This window comes from Danio rerio, chromosome 1 (genome assembly GCF_052040795.2).
Source record: "Danio rerio strain M-AB ecotype USA chromosome 1, GRCz13ab, whole genome shotgun sequence".
Lineage (NCBI taxonomy): Eukaryota > Metazoa > Chordata > Actinopteri > Cypriniformes > Danionidae > Danio > Danio rerio.
In genome coordinates this window covers 58,702,663-58,719,590 of record NC_141021.1, presented here as the reverse complement: position 1 = coordinate 58,719,590, position 16,928 = coordinate 58,702,663, and the positions used below count along the sequence as shown (strand labels likewise).

At 34.4% G+C, this 16,928-nt stretch overlaps 2 protein-coding genes across 3 annotated transcripts; both read left to right on the top strand.

Moving 5' to 3' along the window:
- LOC147847058 (CD209 antigen-like protein D) lies at window positions 1–6,436 on the top strand. The gene is made up of 4 exons (XM_087238322.1): window positions 1–372; window positions 456–577; window positions 3,950–4,053; window positions 5,615–6,436. The coding sequence occupies exons 1-4, from the start codon at window positions 24–26 to the stop codon at window positions 5,748–5,750; spliced, it is 711 nt and encodes a 236-aa protein (XP_087094448.1). The 5' UTR covers window positions 1–23; the 3' UTR covers window positions 5,751–6,436.
- A 2,662-nt stretch (window positions 6,437–9,098) lies between these two features.
- LOC147847057 (uncharacterized) lies at window positions 9,099–15,230 on the top strand. 2 transcript variants are annotated; one of them, XM_087238279.1, is made up of 5 exons: window positions 9,099–9,429; window positions 12,810–13,148; window positions 13,226–13,323; window positions 13,396–13,499; window positions 14,769–15,230. In XM_087238279.1, the coding sequence occupies exons 1-5, from the start codon at window positions 9,327–9,329 to the stop codon at window positions 14,902–14,904; spliced, it is 780 nt and encodes a 259-aa protein (XP_087094405.1). In that variant the 5' UTR covers window positions 9,099–9,326; the 3' UTR covers window positions 14,905–15,230. The 2 variants fall into 2 exon arrangements, with proteins under 2 accessions (XP_087094405.1, XP_087094406.1); XM_087238280.1 differs by lacking the exon at window positions 9,099–9,429 and adding an exon at window positions 11,566–11,634.
- The last annotated feature ends 1,698 nt before the right edge of the window (window positions 15,231–16,928 follow it).

Here is a 16,928-nt window from a genome sequence, read left to right as displayed (position 1 = left end):
GTGGATGTGTTCTGTTGGTGATCATGGGGTTCATCTGTGCTCTTCTGCTGCTCTTCATCACACTGCAGCACATCAGCATCACAGCAGAGAGAGACCTGTTCAAGACTTACAAGAACACAGTTGAAGAGCTCAATCACACCATCAGCAGCTTACAGCACGACAACACTGATCTGAAGACTGACAAACACCAGCTGGAGGACGAATACAACTCTCTGAGTCTGGAGAAACACCAGCTGGAGACCAGAATCAGTGATCTCAGTGCTCAGAACTACCAGTTACAGAACAACTCTAACTCTCTGAGTCTGGAGAAACAGGAGTTAGAAAACAGAGTCACGTCATTGACTAATGAACTGAAAGAAAAAACTAAACAAGGTCAGTCTAATCGTTTCATCATTCCATTTAGGTTCCTGCTTTTGTTTGTGCATAGTTAAAGTAAAATGCTGCATTTCTGTTAGGAAATCTGTGCGGTCCAGTTTGTTTTTTCAAATCGAATAAAGCAAAGAGCTGGTCTGACAGCAGGCAGTTCTGCAGGGATCACGGAGCTGATCTGGTCATTATTAACACTGAAGAGAAGCAGGTGAGCTGTGTGTATAATTTGGTGTGTCATGGACAGAAAAAGACATGAAAAACTTTAATAGTCAATAGTGTTTTTTAATGAATAGTGTCTTTGTTAATAAATGCCCCAGCATAGTGTAGTATTAACTGTAGTGAACTGATAAACTGTAATACAGTGCTCAGCATATACTGTATAAGTACACCACTCACAAATCTTTCTTTTAAATTAATATTTTTTACAGTTTTTCTTGTTTGCTTTGACCTCGGTAACTAAACTAGGTTCCACTTAATTTTTCTCATCACTATCCTAGCAGAGCAGAAGACAGGTCTTGCAAATGTGTAAACCCTTTCTCGTTGGGTTGACACATTTTCCCCACCATTTTTCAAAACAGTTAACACAGATGTCATTCAAGCAGTCCAAACTCTATTGTTTTAGTTATGGTAACCAAACAGAAACCATCTATTCCTAACCATTAGAAACTACCATGAGAAGTTTGAATTCACTGAAGCACCAGTTTGACATTCCCTCACACAAATCTTCATTTATCAATCAGTCTGTAAACCTTTTAAAAATAGTGGAAGGTCTGTGTTGTTCTCCGCCAGCATGGATGGAGAAGGTAAATACAGTATGTCTTATACTCCCAATAGATTTGACTGTATATTGGTTTACGTGTGTTTTCTCTAATATTTACAGTATTTTATTACTTTTGTCTGTTTTTTTTTTATTTCAGTTTTCAGCCACAGATTACAGTTTTTCTTGTTTGCTTTGACCTGGTTAAAGAAACTAGGTTCCACTTCATTTTCATTATCACTATCCCAGCAGAGCAAAAGACCGGTCTTGCAAATGTGTAAACTCTTTCTCATTGAGTTGGCACATTTCCCCACCATTTTTCCAAACAGCTAACACGGATGCCATTCAAGCAGTGCAAACTCCATTGTTTTAGTTATGGTAACCAAATAGAAACCATCTATTCCTAACTATTAGAAACTACCAACATCAATATGAATTCATTGAAGCACCGGTTTGACACTCCTTCACACAAATCTTCAATTAGCAATCAGTCTGTAAACCTTATAAAACGGTGGAAGGTCTGTGTTGTTCTGTGACAGCATGGATGAAGGAGGTCAATAGTGGCTATGTCTTATACTCCCAATAGATTTGACTGTATATTAATTTACATGTGTTTTCTCTAATATTTACAGAATTTTATTACTTTTGTCTGTTTTTACAGTATTTCAGTTTTCAGCCACAGTTTGAAAATTGTCATGAATTCAATATAAATGTAATCAAAGCATTTCTTATTCTGGATTCAATTCTTTGCAAAAAGGCAAATTTGATCGAAAGACAACACATGGCATTGGCAATAGGCTACAATGACAAGCAATGGTGCACTGATTCACATCGAGTTCTGTATTTTGTTGTCCATTGATTAATGATTAATTGAAAGAGCTCATCTACTTGTTTGCAAGTTGTGTTGTTTGAAAGTAAAACTAGCTTTTGTTGCATATTTTAATTTTTTTGACACGGTATGTGCGTTTTGCAAGCAAAATGTGTCATTTTGACCATGAGAGCCGCTGTTTAGGCCTGTGTGTTAACTGTTTTGGAAATGTGGAGTTTCAGTTGACGGCTGCATCAAAGCAATCAAAAATAAATAAATGTAATAGGAAGCTATACAAAATTATATGTATGCATATACATTAGAATAGTCAGCACTGAGGCCAAATCTGGAGTTTATCTAACAAAATAACCTACGATAACGGTCCAAAATCTAGTACAGCCAAATTTATGTTATAGAACTTTTAAGAAATTTTGTAGGTTTTTTATTTTGCTTGAATTTAATTGTATGATCTTTCAGTTTCTCAATATGTTTGCTGACTAAAATATTATTTTAATAAATATATCTGGGGTGCGTTTCCGAAAACCATCGTTCCAGCAAACATTTGCAAACTGCATCACCAACTTGTACGCTTGCAACTACACCTCCAGAGCTGTAGTTAGAAACATAGCTCCTGGTTGTGTTCTATTCCCAATTATCCCCACTATGCCCTATTCATTTAGAACGTTCCAATATTTAAACTTGGAATGATTAAAAAAAAAAAATTCAAGTCATCTCTCAGGTGTAATTTGTAATTTGCAAAGTATTTTTACAGTTCAGTTTAAGCGATCTTTATGTTGACAATTGTGTTGCCTTCATAGTGCACTTTGAAAACATTTATGTCATTTTGAACGCAGCCGTTGCTCATGACAAAAGCTATAGGTGGCATATTATTTAAAAGCGGAATTTACGTTACCTCTCCAAAGCTTGTAAAAACAGAAATATCCAGCATACGTTAATGTTTTTAATTTAGGTTCATTATTAGGTACTGTATCTGTACTGTATATGACATGGGCATGTTGGTTAGAAGATTTCTGCAGTAGTTTGCATATGTCAAATTGTAAAAGAAGACTTTTCAAAAAATAAATGAACAATTTACTACTTAATAATAATAATATTAATAATAATCATTATTATTATTATTATTATTATTATTATTATAAATATATTAGATTTATTTTCATTTCCTAATAAATAATAAATATTAGATTTTGTTTCTTAGTAAATTGCCTCATTATTCATTTATGTATATGATTTATATCAAATATATATATATATATTAGAATACATGTTAGTTTCTATAAGTGATTTTATATTTTAGAACAGATTATGGAATATGTTCCGTTTACATATATTTCAGTTAATATGGAGAGCGAGTGCATGTTTTTACCAAAACTAATATTGGATTATTTTTAATGCGTGTAAAACAATATAATTTGCACAAAGAAATGATTGGGGTTCCTCTCTAAAGAAGTTGTTATTACACCCAGTTTATAGCATCATTTTGGGCGTTTTACGTTATGACTAACATGATTCAAATAATAGATCTGCGGCAGAGAAACTTTGGGTTTTGGGAAACACTCGTCACCACATCGTTCTTTTCTCAAATGATGCATCGTATGATAGTTCAGCCACAAGTTACCCGTTGTTTGGTAAACGCACCCCTGTTTAGCAAATCTGTTTTGTTTATATTCACTGATAAATGGATACAAATATTAATTTGGGCTGCACTCCATTATGCTGAGCACTGTAAATGCTATAGTACACTTTAGTTTTTACCACAGTAAATTGTGGTGTATTGTAGTGTAATATACCCTGTAGTTAAAACTACAGCGCTGAGTCATTTGTTTAGATTCTTGTGTTACCATAGCAACTGTAGTATCACCACACCAGATTAATGTAAAAGTATTTAACAATAGCATAGTTTAAAAACACTATAGTATTTACTAAAAATTACTATAGTAATTTGTATAACATAAGGTAGTATTTTGCTTAATCATATTTTGATTTACACACAGAAACTCATAATGTCGTCTATTGATGAGAGAGTGTGGATCGGTTTGTCAGATACAGAGTATGAGGGCAACATGACATGGGTGGATAATTCACCACTGAATCAAGGGTAAGTCAAAAACACTATGGATTTTACATTATATTAGAAATTGAGACCATCTCAAACTAGAATAACAGCTGAACTCTTCCACGAACCCCATGAAAAAGTGACTTGTCGCTTTAAAAAGATACCTATTATACAAAAATATTTTTATAAAGGTTTTAAGCACAGTTGTGTGTCAGCAGTGTGGATATAATCAGATTCTAATGGTAAAAATATATTAACTTAATTTTTAATAATCAGACTTGATAAAAACAGTCTGCAGAAACACTTTGACATTCTCCCTTTGTACGTGTCATCAGACGTGAAAAGCCCCGCCCACTGGTGCCCATCTCTCCCTCATTAGCATAGGATGTAAGTCTTGTTTTTTGAATCTGCCACTATGCTAATGCACAGGAATTTGTAGCTCCGCCCTCTTTTAAAAAGAGCACAATCTCATTTGAATTTAAAGTGACAGTCACCAAAATGCCACAATTAGGATCAAAGCCTAAAAGGGTCAGTTTCAGAGAGTTAGAGAAGATTATCTGAGACTTATTTACATATTATTTACTTAATAGATGTCGCTTAAAGATTACAAATCATGTGAACTTACATTAAACTCACTCTAAACATCAAGTTAAATGAAATTTTAATTACAATATCAAAAACCCACTAGATCAGTGTTATATATTTTTGCAGATTCATGAGCTTATTATTTTCTCAGTACTGGGTTGCAGTTAAAAGGGTATCCGCTGTGTAAAACATGAGCTAGAATTGGTGGTTCATTCCACTTGGTGACCCATGTTAGATTTTGCTGTATTTGGCTTAACCGTTCTTGGGTGGCTCGCCAATGTATTGGATTACTCTAATACATAAAATAAGTAAGCTGACCAAAGTTCTTACGGAGAAAAGACTTTATTGAAGACAATCAATAGTGCAGTTCCTCAGCAGTGATGTTAACCCGTCGGTCTTCAAGTAACTTAACTTAAAGTACTGTCTGTGAGACAGTACTTTATATTAGCATCAAACAAACCATTCTGTTTACGAGGCTCAGCAGGACCCTCTTCAGATGTTTCAGCTGTTGTTTTGCTAATACCCATTGAGATTGTAAAAGGGTCATTTAGTTCACACCTATCAGTTTGTGATAGAAAATGAATGAATGTACTTACATTATCCTAAATGTTTGTAAGAATGCAGAGATATTCTTTCTTTTCACAACTTACTGCCTTACTCTGCTTTATACTACCATTATAATAATAAGCGTTGAATACTTTACTCATGCATCAATCTGATTTCTGCAGAAGTCCATGACGCATGAAGACTACAACTCCCATAAATCCACACTCAGCCATGATGTTTTTAAAATAGGCCTTTATTTGTTGTAAAAACACGCCCTCTAGTAGAAAAAAATAACACACTGTGCCTTTAAATATTGTATAACTTATGAAACATAAAGCTGAAATAGGGTTACCTTTTATAAGTATCATAAAAGCATATGCTGTCATGGCTTATCATTAGTTTTATTTTTTGCAGTACCAAAGGTTTGTAGCTTTGGCACTTTTAGCTTCAAATCTACTTTTATTTCATTCAGGTTTTGGATGGAATGGGAGCCGAATAATGCAGATGGAAATGAGGATTGCGTCGAGCTGTTACAGCCATCACACACCATCATGAACTGGAATGATCTGAAATGTTCAGAATTGAGGAAAGGGATTGGTGAGAAATAGGCTTCATTGCGCGTGACACCATGTTTTTAAATCTTACAGCGATTGGCTTATTTATGATCGAGGTATCTGTCTTTAAAACAGCCTACTTTCATTTTAAAACATTTTCATGATCATTTTATAGATATAAAATATTATACAAAAAAATGTATAATATTTTGTGGCATACAAAGTCATGAATAGAAATATATATGCAAGAATAATGAAAAATGCTCAAAAGAAAATGCATTGCTATAATAAATTTACACTGTAAAAAAAAAAAATAATTTTACAGAAAATATCCTTAGATTTTTTACAGTAATTTTTTGTCATTTCACATTATATTCAAAACTTAGTAAAATGACAACCAATCTCTCTAAATTAACCATTTTACTTTCATTTTAGGTACTTTATTATTAAAGACAAATTACTGACATTTGTGTTTTTTATACAGGGAAATTACAGTATTATTTATACAGTATTTTTTCAGTTATTTTAAATTATATTCAAAAGTTCGTAAAAATTACAAACAATATCTGTAAATTAACGGCTTGACTGTTGTTTTATGTACTATATAATTAATGACAAATTACAGCAATGTGTCTGTTTTTTACAAAAAAAATGACATTATTTACAGTGTTTTTTCCTGTTTTTAAGTACATTTAAAATTACGTAAAATTAAAGTAATAAATTGTAATTACTTGCTCTGTAAAAAAAAATTTAAAAAATCATAAAAAAAGGTCAAATGACTGGCAGCTATGGCTGCCAAACAAAAACCATAAAATTAGGGTAAAATTTCTTTGTTGGAAAAAAAGTGCAAAAAATAATAAATCTACAGATATTTTCATTAAAATGTTTACAGAGAAACACTGTTATTTTACAGAGTTTTTCTAGATTATTAATATCAAATCAATTTAATAAAGTAACACACTAAGAGTGCTCACATACACCTGTTCCGGATTCCGCTGATTGCACACACACAGTCGGAGGATCGTTATGAACTGATTACATGCACTTTAAAAGCAGCACAGACGCACACGCCAATTGCTTAGTCTTGTTATACTGCTACTGTGAACATTATGACGCGTTTCTCTTCTTTTGCCTTGCTTTGTTTGTTAATTGTTTACGTTGTTTGCTGCCGGGACTGACCATTTGCCTGTTATTTGACCATGACTCTGGATTTCCTGCAAAATGTTACATCTGTTTGCCCCTGTGTTGACTGTTGCTTGCCTTTGGATCTGCACTCATTTGTCAGTGTCCCCTTCATGTTACAGTTCCATTTCATATAAGATCTGTAACTGAATCATTCCATATAACTTAAACCTCTACATGTTTTACATAAATGCTATTCAATAAAATGTGACAACTGTAATTTTAAAGTTGTGAGAATTTTAATCAGTCGTATCTCGTTTGTTGTTTTTTCCAAAATTTTTTGATCCAAAATAAAACTGTTAAATTACGATCATGAGCATGTCTTGGCATGTTATTAAAGGTGTTTAATCGTAATGATTTAGGGAAAATTCTTTTAAATAACATTGTTTTCTCTTGAACTTTTAGTGCAGTCACTTTATTGATGATGTTTGATCATAATAATCTAGGAGAAGTCTGTATAATAACAGTGTTTCTTTGAAAAACTCTGTAAAATAACAATGCTTTTCTGTAAACATTTTAATGAAAATATCTGTAGATTTATTATTTTTTGCACTTTATTTCAACAAAGACATTTTACCGTAATTTTATGGTTTTTGTTTGGCAGCCGTAGCTGCCAGTCATTTGACCTTTTTTTACGATTTTTTTTCTTACAGTGTACAATATGGGTGAATTGGGTAATCTGGGACAGTGATATAAAGTGTTAAGGAGACCATACAAGATTTGTACCTTGCTGTTATTCAGATACTGGGCCCTATCATACACCCAGCGCAATAAGGCGCAAGACATGTTTGGCGTGATTTGTTAAACCAGAACAATAATAATTTTCCCATTTTGCGCTATGTTGTTTAAATAGCAAATCCATTTGCACCACTTTGTGGACTCATAGGTGCAACCCAGGCTCATTCTGGAAACTGTACTTCAAATAAAAAATAAAATTTTCAACCTTATCTAAAATAAAATCACTGTAGTTTAAACATTGCATCTTATTATATTGTTAATTATTTATATTTTTGTTGTTTTATCCAGTTTTATGTTGTATTTTGACACTCCTGTTTTCAGCAATGTTTAAACTTTACAGTAATTTCACTTTTTAGAAAAGATTGCAAAGATTATTGTTCATTTGATTCTGAGCCTTTATTTGTCATTTATAAGGGATTAATAAAGCATAAACAGTCCTCACTTTAGATTAGCTCACAAAACTGCATGAAGTTGAGTTAATAAAGCATTTATTAACATATTAGTTGACTATTAGTATATGCCTGAATAATAAGACATTTAAATGTTGATTTCAATAGTTTATTAATCATTTACTAACTCATTCTTAGTGATCCTAAAAACTCTTAAATACAACTGGTTTGTAAATAATGTGATTCTTAATTTAGTAATGAAAAATAAATCATTAACTAAGTAAAAAAATACAATTATTAAGCACATTATATAGGTGCATATAAGTCAAGAATGGAGCATTTGTACCTGCAGTTATAAACCGCCTACTAACGCTTATTAATGTAGAGTTAATGCTTAACGGATAATGAATTGACTAGATGCTAATGCTTAGTAAATGATTCATAGTGTGTAGTTATTATAAAGTGTTACTGATATTTTTAACAAAAACTTTACGCACACATTCTAGGGACATCAGAGACTTATTTTACATCTGTTAAAAGGGAGCATAATGGGTCCACTTTAATGCATAGAACCACAACCACACACAAACACAGTGGCACAGTAATGCTGATATAAGGAGTTCACAGGTGCATAATGCTTTCAGACAGCCAATCAGAATCAAGTACCAGAACTGAACCTGTTTTACAATAGTTCTGTGTTAAGATTGTTCTGGTCCTTGATTCTGATTAGTCAAGCTGTGTTTCTATGACCTACAAACATGCACCTGTGACTGTTGCCTGGCAAACCATTCCACTATCAGTACCGAGCCAAAGAGACTATTTAAGTAGTCTATGGAACTATTAAAAGTCTATTGGATGACTATTTTATAATGTACAACAGCTAATCTCTGCATTGTGCCCAACAAATAGATTCACAGTAAACTAACAGTAGTGTGTGGAGATACTGAGCATATGATGGCATCTTGTTTAATAGCTATAAACAGGAAATCATCTAAGTCAGTATTTCCTACTGTCACCAACCTGTCTATTTTCTTTCCAGTTATTTGACAATAATATAAACATCTACAGTATTTAAGCCTGTTAAAGTGTGGCTGACTTATTTTGCTTTGACTATGTGAGATTAAATGTATAATAAGTCTTCATCCAAAGCGTGAGAATATTAAAGTGGGAAAGGAAATCTAGATTTCTCGGCATCTGAGTTAATGAAACCACTTCCTGTGCAGGGCTGGTACTATTTAAAGACACGGTACACGTTATTAAAATAAAAGCTCATCTGTGCACACACACTGAACTTTACAGTAAGACTAAGTAGTAGAAAACAATGTCATCAGGGACTATTTATGTTCAACGCAGTAATATTAACCAGCCATCAGTAGCTCGAACACAGAGTCGCCGCGAAGATGAAGAAAAAGACGGAAATCAACGTAAGTTTAACTTGAATCATCGATGGGGTGGCTAACAGTGTTTTTATAGAAATAATACAGAAATGTTTATGTTTTCAAATGTAATATATTGACAGAATAGGACTTGATGACTTTTAAATATATTTAGTCATATTTACTTTCTATATGTTTCTCATGAGGGATAAAATGTGACACTGGAGTCTTATGTTGTGCTTTTATATTGGTGGCAAGAGTCAAAAAATACACCGTATGGGTCAAAACCATTGATTTTACTTTTCTGACAAAGATTTTATGTAATGATAATGTTGCATGAAGATATTTTTTGTCAATTTCCTACTCTGAATACATCAGAAATCATGTTTTTAATTAGTAAGATAGATTAGTACATACAACGGGGAAAATAATTATTGAATGTGTCCTGTTCTTTCCAGGGAATAATATTTCTAAAAGAGCTGTTACGAAAGCTGTTATTGAAGCAGATTTTGGGTTGGTGGCGTAGTGTTGAGATAGAAAGTTCATGGTTCCCTAATAATCTCTCTAGGGACTCTAAAACTGCATGGTGACGTGTTCAATACTTACTTTCCCCGCTGTACAGATGTAAGAACGGTCTTTAAACCACAGCGGTTCGAACTGTAGTTCTGCCGAGTGACTAAAAAGTGATCAGCATGATGGTAAAAAACTGTACATTTCTGGTCAAACCATTCTTCTGCAATCTCATACCAAAAATAGAAATAAGGGCAGTATTAATAGCTATAAATGTGGGAGAGCGTTGATTTTATGTGATTGTATTGTATTGCAATATGGAACAATTAAATGTTGATGTTAAATCAAAAGTAATTCACAAATACTTGAAAACGAAATGATTTAATGACAATAATTCTCTGTGGTTACAACTGAATTAATAACAAAATACTGTATAAAATGATAAAATATGAAATGGCAAAACATATGATATGAATTGTACCCAGCTTAAATGCAAAATTAAAGTTACCAGAGGTAGAAGGAGAGACACAGGGGGAGGGAGAGACAAAGATAGCAGACCCAGAAGTTAGCCTGATTGCAGTAGAGTCAGAGAAGATAGACTCCAGAGGAGGAGAGGAGCAGAGCAGGAGAGAAGCAGGCCAAGAAAAGAGAGGGCAAGAAAAGAGACAGAGCTCGAGTTTTCAACTATTTTGTATATTTCTTGACCATGTGACTAAAGACATTCAAACTGACCAATCAACATGTGACCACACCATAAAAACCCCCAAAGTCCACACAACAGGCCCTGATCTTATCAGCAGGGGCGGACTGGCCATCTGGCAATTCTGGCAAATGCCAGAAGGGCCGGACCATTTTTTTTAAATGTGGGCCGGTCAGTTTTTTATTTTTATTTTTTATTTTATTATTATTTTTTATATGTACTGTTTTTACATGCAGGCAGCTTTTATCTTGTGCAACATGTGAATATTATGATGACGTTGATGATGGTAATAATAGTAATAATAATAGTAAATGTTAAGCATTTGGCCCAATCGGTGATAGTTTCGAGAGTTGCCGACTCAATCAAAGGTTACGCGGACATAATCAAAATCTGGCAAGAATGTCAAACAAACAGTACGTATGGTAATGTGGGCTGGTGTGGCTATGGTGCCAGGGCTGAATTTTTGTCCCAGTCCGTCCCTGCTTATCAGTATCTGCCTTTGTAGTCAGTATGGACCTTCTTGAGTCAAAAAGCATGTTTTGTCATATAAACAAATGCATATGATAATTTAGCCTCTTACACAGACATTCTTTAAGATTTACCCCTTAAACTCCAGACTTTAAAATAGTTTTCACTAAATATTATCCTAGCATAACAAAATATGCATCAAACACAATTGTATTTTTCCAGCTGTCAGCTGATGTATAATTATCAATGTCCAAAAATGTACACTTATATTTTACGCTTTTAAAATATATTATACACATACACACTGGCTGCGTCCGAAACCGCCTACTCAGTAGGTACTGCATTTAAATTTAAACATACTACTCGGCCGTTAGAAAAGTATGTTCTATACAGTATGAATGGAATTCGGACAAACTACATCCGCCATTTTGTCATGGTCATGTGACCTACCTGCGTCAGTTGCTTCACTCCCATTCATGAATTCCATTGAAAGGCATCTTGGGATAGCGCAGCATGCATGGGATGCACACTCCAGAATCCGGGTCATCATACTATCATCCGGGAAAGTCATCCGGGTAATTCTCGCATACTGATTTCTTCTCGCATACTGATTTTTTGATAATTAAATTAATTCGGACAAACTAATCGGCTCACATACTGATTTTAGCGTACTGTATAGTATTGAAGTATGCGGTTTCAGACGGAGCCATTATCTTTTTGAAAAAGTACACTACATAAATTGTACTGCAGGTTAAGTATATATGAAGAGTTCAGATGATAAAATCTCTAAGTGCCGTCTGAAATTTCCATCGAAAATGAACATTTTTTTTCAGCCTCCTTTGTTTATGTTGAGATATTTAGCTTTAAAGAGCAGGAAAAGGAGTTATTCTTTACCATAAAAGTGAACCATTAACCATACTGAACATACACACAGGCGCCTCTTAAAAATGCTCATTTTAGAGGAAAATTTCAGACGGCATTTAGAGGTTTTTGCATCTAAACCCTTCATATACTCTTACCAAACAACTCCTTAATTCTTTCTCATTTTGATTGTAATGTAAGAACGTGCACTTTTTCTAAAGCTGCTTTGAAATGATAATTATTTTGTAAAGCGCAAAACATAAACTTGAATTTAAGGGGAAGATATTATGCAAAAATCACATTTATGAGGTGTTTAAGCAAAGTTGTGTGGCAGCATTCTGTGAATAACCAGCCTCTAATGGTAAACATTTATTAATTGAATTTTTCAATAATCAGACTTGATTAAAACAGTCTGCAGAAACATTCTCTCTTTGTACGTGTCATCAGAGGGGGAAAGCCCCTCCCACTAGTGGCCATCCCTCCCTCATTAGCATAGAACATTAGTCTTGTTCCTGAATCTGCCACTGTGCTGACACACAGGCCTTTGTAGCTCCGCCCTCTTATGAAAAGAGCACAATCTCATTTTAATTTAAAGCAACAGTCACTAAAACGCCACAATTAGAATCAAAGTCTAAAAGGGTCAGTTTTAGAGAGTGAGAGAACATTATTTTCTGTGGTGTTTTGAGCTGAAGCTGAAGCTGAAACACACACACACACACACACACACTTTACATCTTGTAAAAGGGGCTATAATAGATCCCATTTAATGTATATTACTGGTTTGTGGACCAGGATTGCAAATATATGCCTAATGAATATGCTTGATCATATCTTAAAAATGTGCAGTAAATAGTTAATAACACTTGTGTGTTTTGTTCCTATTTGTCAGGAAGACGCAGATGTGTGTTGTTAGTGATTGTGGGGTTCATCTGTGCTCTTCTGCTGCTCTTCATCACACTGCAGCACATCAGCATCACAGCAGAGAGAGACCTGTTCAAGACTTACAAGAACACAGTTGAAGAGCTCAATCACACCATCAGCAGCTTACAGCACGACAACACTGATCTGAAGACTGACAAACAGCAGCTAGGGACCAAATTCAATGATCTCAGTGCTAAGAAAAACCAGTTACAGAACAACTTCAGCTCTCTGAATCAGAAGAAACTGGAGTTAGAAAACAAAGTTGTGTCTTTGAGTGCTGAACTGCAGAAGGCTTATTCTAAACAAGGTCAGGGCTGATCTGATACTATTACTTACTTTATCATTTGCATCCCATATTTAAAAACTGTCTGAAAATGTGTTTAGGTTGGTTTTTCACTGAGGCGAAGAACTGGTCTGAGAGCAGGCAGTTCTGCAGGGATCATGGAGCTGATCTGGTCATTATTAAGAGTGAAGAGAAGCAGGTGAGTTTATTTATTGACTGTTTGTTACTGACTGAGAGATATCGCACTTATTCTGCTTTTATTCACACACAGAGGTTCATTGCTTCATTTGTTAAGGAGGACACATGGATTGGTTTGTCTGACATTGAAACTGAAGGCACCATGAAGTGGGTGGACAATTCACCACTGAATCAAGGGTAAGTGAATAAACACTCAGAAACTGCATTTATTTGCTGTTGTAGTCATTGTGCAGATACTAGATCAGAATTTTTTTCATGCACAGTTATAAAATGTAATATAATATTTTTAAAAAATCACAAAATTTTCACAGTTTGTCTGATAATATTTTTTTCTTCTGGAGAAAGTCTTATTTGTTTTATTTCGACTAGAAGAAAAGCAGTTTTTAATTTTTTTAAAATCATTTTATGGTCAAAATTATTCACCCATTTAAGCTATATATTTTTTATAATCTACAGAACAAACCATCATTATACAACAACTTGCCTAATTACCCTAACCAGCCTAGTTACCCTAATTAACCTAGTTAAGCCTTTACGTGTCACTTTAAGCTGTATAGAAGTTTCCTGAAAAATATCTAGTCAAATTTGATTTACTGTCATCATGGCGAAGATAAAATAAATCAGTTATTAGAGATAACATAATAGTTTTTAATAATGTTTCAATTAAATGGTGTGAATTAATCAGATTATCTTTGGTGAGCAACTCAAGTGAAAGGCTGATTCTGCTTGACTAGTGTATTCAGCTTTGACCTCCACTGTGCCATAAATGTGATTGTTTTTATTGCGATAACTTATCATTTAAAGTTAAACTGCATTGGTTAATATGATATAAAGTAATGTTTTTTATTTATTTATTTATATATTTAATATATTTTTATATTAAATAAATTAGGAATTTACCCATGGCAACTTTAATGTAAAATGGTTTGATATATTTATTTTAGGCCCACGGCTTTCAATGATGTTTGGTTTTTGGTCCTTCGTATGAAAAACTTTTCGCACCCCTGGTCTAAGGGAAGCCATATTCCAAGTACTACTGTTATATTTGCTGCTTTTGTCCTTATTTTGCTTTGATTAACTATTAAACACTTTTTAGTGTCAACTTTTTACTATTTTGTCAGCTGATTATTGTACTAATCACTAAGTCCATGTGAGTTCCAGTCAGCAGTTTCACCTAATTTTTGGTGGTATTAGGCACGCATTTTAAATAAAAATAATAATAAATTCCCACAACCTCTTTACTATGACTTTCCAACCCCCAGGTAAAGAACCACTGTACTAGATCTGTAGCACCGAAGCCTTTAATGAGTGGTCTGTGAATAACTTCTTCATTTGAGGTTTCATCACTCACTGAATCATCATTAAACATGTTTGTGCTGTTGAGTTGCTGATGTTGTTTTTACACTGTGGTTTGACTGATACGTAAATCTGATATATGTTATTCAGGTTTTGGCTGAATGGTGAGCCAAACAATTACCGTGGAATTGAAGACTGTATTGAACTAATACCTACAGAACCTGCCCTGAACAATTGGAATGATATGCCATGCTCAGAGAATATAAAAGGGATCTGTGAGAAATAGATTCATCCCGTCTGGTTGTGGTTTTACTGTCATTGTATTTTTCTATAATCATTCTAAAAGTGAGAGTGGCATGTGACCAAGAATGATCATCCGTTTATCCTTGTAACTTTGATTTGACATAACCCGCTTTCACTGTATCATTTATGTTTCATCTTTTTCTGTAGTATGTCACATCAGGTTTATCAGATATATACTGAACTGTCATTATATTCTCCTTTTTCTTACAACTTGATTTATTTTTGTTTTCTACTCTGTTGCATTATTCAGATATTGAGTATGTAAGATGCTTTTGAGTTTAACTGCTAATAAAGTTTTGATTTGTTGCACATGATGGATGTCTATGAGAGTTTTCCTCCAGCCAGCAGGACGCAGTAGAGAGCAGCTTCATCTGACTGAAGGAAACAGAGAGGAAGAGAAACTCAAAATCATGTGCACTTGTTTCTGTCATTATTTGTGAAATTGTATATGTAAACTCTTCTTTGCAAACAACACAAATATATCCTTCTTTCTAGTGATGGTGAAATGAAGCTTTCTGAACCAGTGAAGCGCTCGACTCAATTGTATCGGAAAAAGGTTCGTTACTCGAAGCTTTCTAAATCAGAACTCAATGAGAACCTCTTCTGGTTAAAGTGTGGGAAAGCACTGTGTTGCAATAATGTTAAATGTTCCAAACTGACCAACTCAATCATGTAGTAATACAACAACAGTAATATAAACAAATTACTCAATTACATTACAGGTATGTTACATTTCACCACTGATGACTGTAGTAGGGCGAGGCAGTGGCGCAGTAGGTAGTGCTGTCGCCTCAAGGCAAGAAGGTCGCTGGTTCGAACCTTGGCTCAGTTGGTGTTTCTGTGTGGAGTTTGCATGCTCTCCCTGCCTTTGCGTGGGTTTCCTCCGGGTGCTCCGGTTTTCGGACATGCGATTCAGGTGATTTGGGTAGGCTAAATTGTCCGTAGTGTATGAGTGTGTGTTTGAACGTGTGTGGATGTTTTCCAGAGATGGGTTGCGGCTGGAAGGGCATCCGCTGCGTAAAAACTTGCTGGATAAGTTGGCGGTTCATTCTGCTGTGGCGACCCCGGATTAATAAAGGGACAAAGCCGACAAGAAAATGAATGAATGAATGACTGTAGTAAAATCCAAGATATTCAAAAGTATTTACATTTATTATATTCCAACTTGTCCCGTTTCAAGCGGGGATCAAACTGGCAATTCCTGCATGGGAGGCGAATGCTCTAAGGAGAAGTTTATGTGAGTGATGCTTTCGCGCTGCACTCGCCAGCTGGTCTCCGTTAAACACAATACTACGATATGCAATGATTTTCTTTAAAGATAGTTGTAAAAAATACGCTTATACACTTTAGTATGGTTCAAAACCTTTTTACTATAAACTACTATTGTATTTTAGTTTAATTACTGGTGTGTGGGACCGGTGCAGTGCTTTGAAAAAGTAGAAATATATGTAATCGATGCCTAATCTCTTGTTATAAACTTTACTAACCCATGGGGGTGTTTAAACCTTTGAATCAAAATTCGAAACAGTCACGTGGGTATAGGCGAAAATGAAGCTTCGGACGTCACTGATCACGTGATGATGGCAAAATTAATCAAAGTCCGGTAAACTGCTTCACTGCGAGATTTATCTTTTTTTTTATATACATGCTTTGAAGCCTCAATGCACAATGTCACATCACTACTTCTTTCTAGACAAAGTGTTGTGTGATTTGCAAACGTAGCTGTTCATAAAAGGCTTAAAATAGCAGATCTTCTTTGTTTTCATTCCATTAATCTACTTAAACAAAGATTTTACAATTTATTGAGCGTTCATAGGGCGAGCAGATTATCACAGTTTGCCTTACAAAAGCACGGGTCACAGGAATTATCCAAAAACTTATATTTATAAAAACTTATGCAGGAACACATGAAGGAACAGCCGTACAAAGGACTGAACTCAGGGTTATAACTGATTACAAACACGGATGTAACTCAGGTGGAAATAATGGAACGAATGGAAAACTGAA

Excerpts from the sequence above, each read along its gene's own strand:
- LOC147847058 (XM_087238322.1), top strand. The coding sequence starts at position 24 with ATGGGGTTCATCTGTGCTCTTCTGCTGCTCTTCATCACACTGCAGCAC. Across the intron at positions 578-3,949 it reads TTAACACTGAAGAGAAGCAG|AAACTCATAATGTCGTCTAT; the intron begins GTGAGCTGTGTG and ends ATTTACACACAG. Across the intron at positions 4,054-5,614 it reads AATTCACCACTGAATCAAGG|GTTTTGGATGGAATGGGAGC; the intron begins GTAAGTCAAAAA and ends TATTTCATTCAG.
- LOC147847057 (XM_087238279.1), top strand. The coding sequence starts at position 9,327 with ATGTCATCAGGGACTATTTATGTTCAACGCAGTAATATTAACCAGCCA. Across the intron at positions 13,149-13,225 it reads GAAGGCTTATTCTAAACAAG|GTTGGTTTTTCACTGAGGCG; the intron begins GTCAGGGCTGAT and ends AAATGTGTTTAG. Across the intron at positions 13,500-14,768 it reads AATTCACCACTGAATCAAGG|GTTTTGGCTGAATGGTGAGC; the intron begins GTAAGTGAATAA and ends TATGTTATTCAG.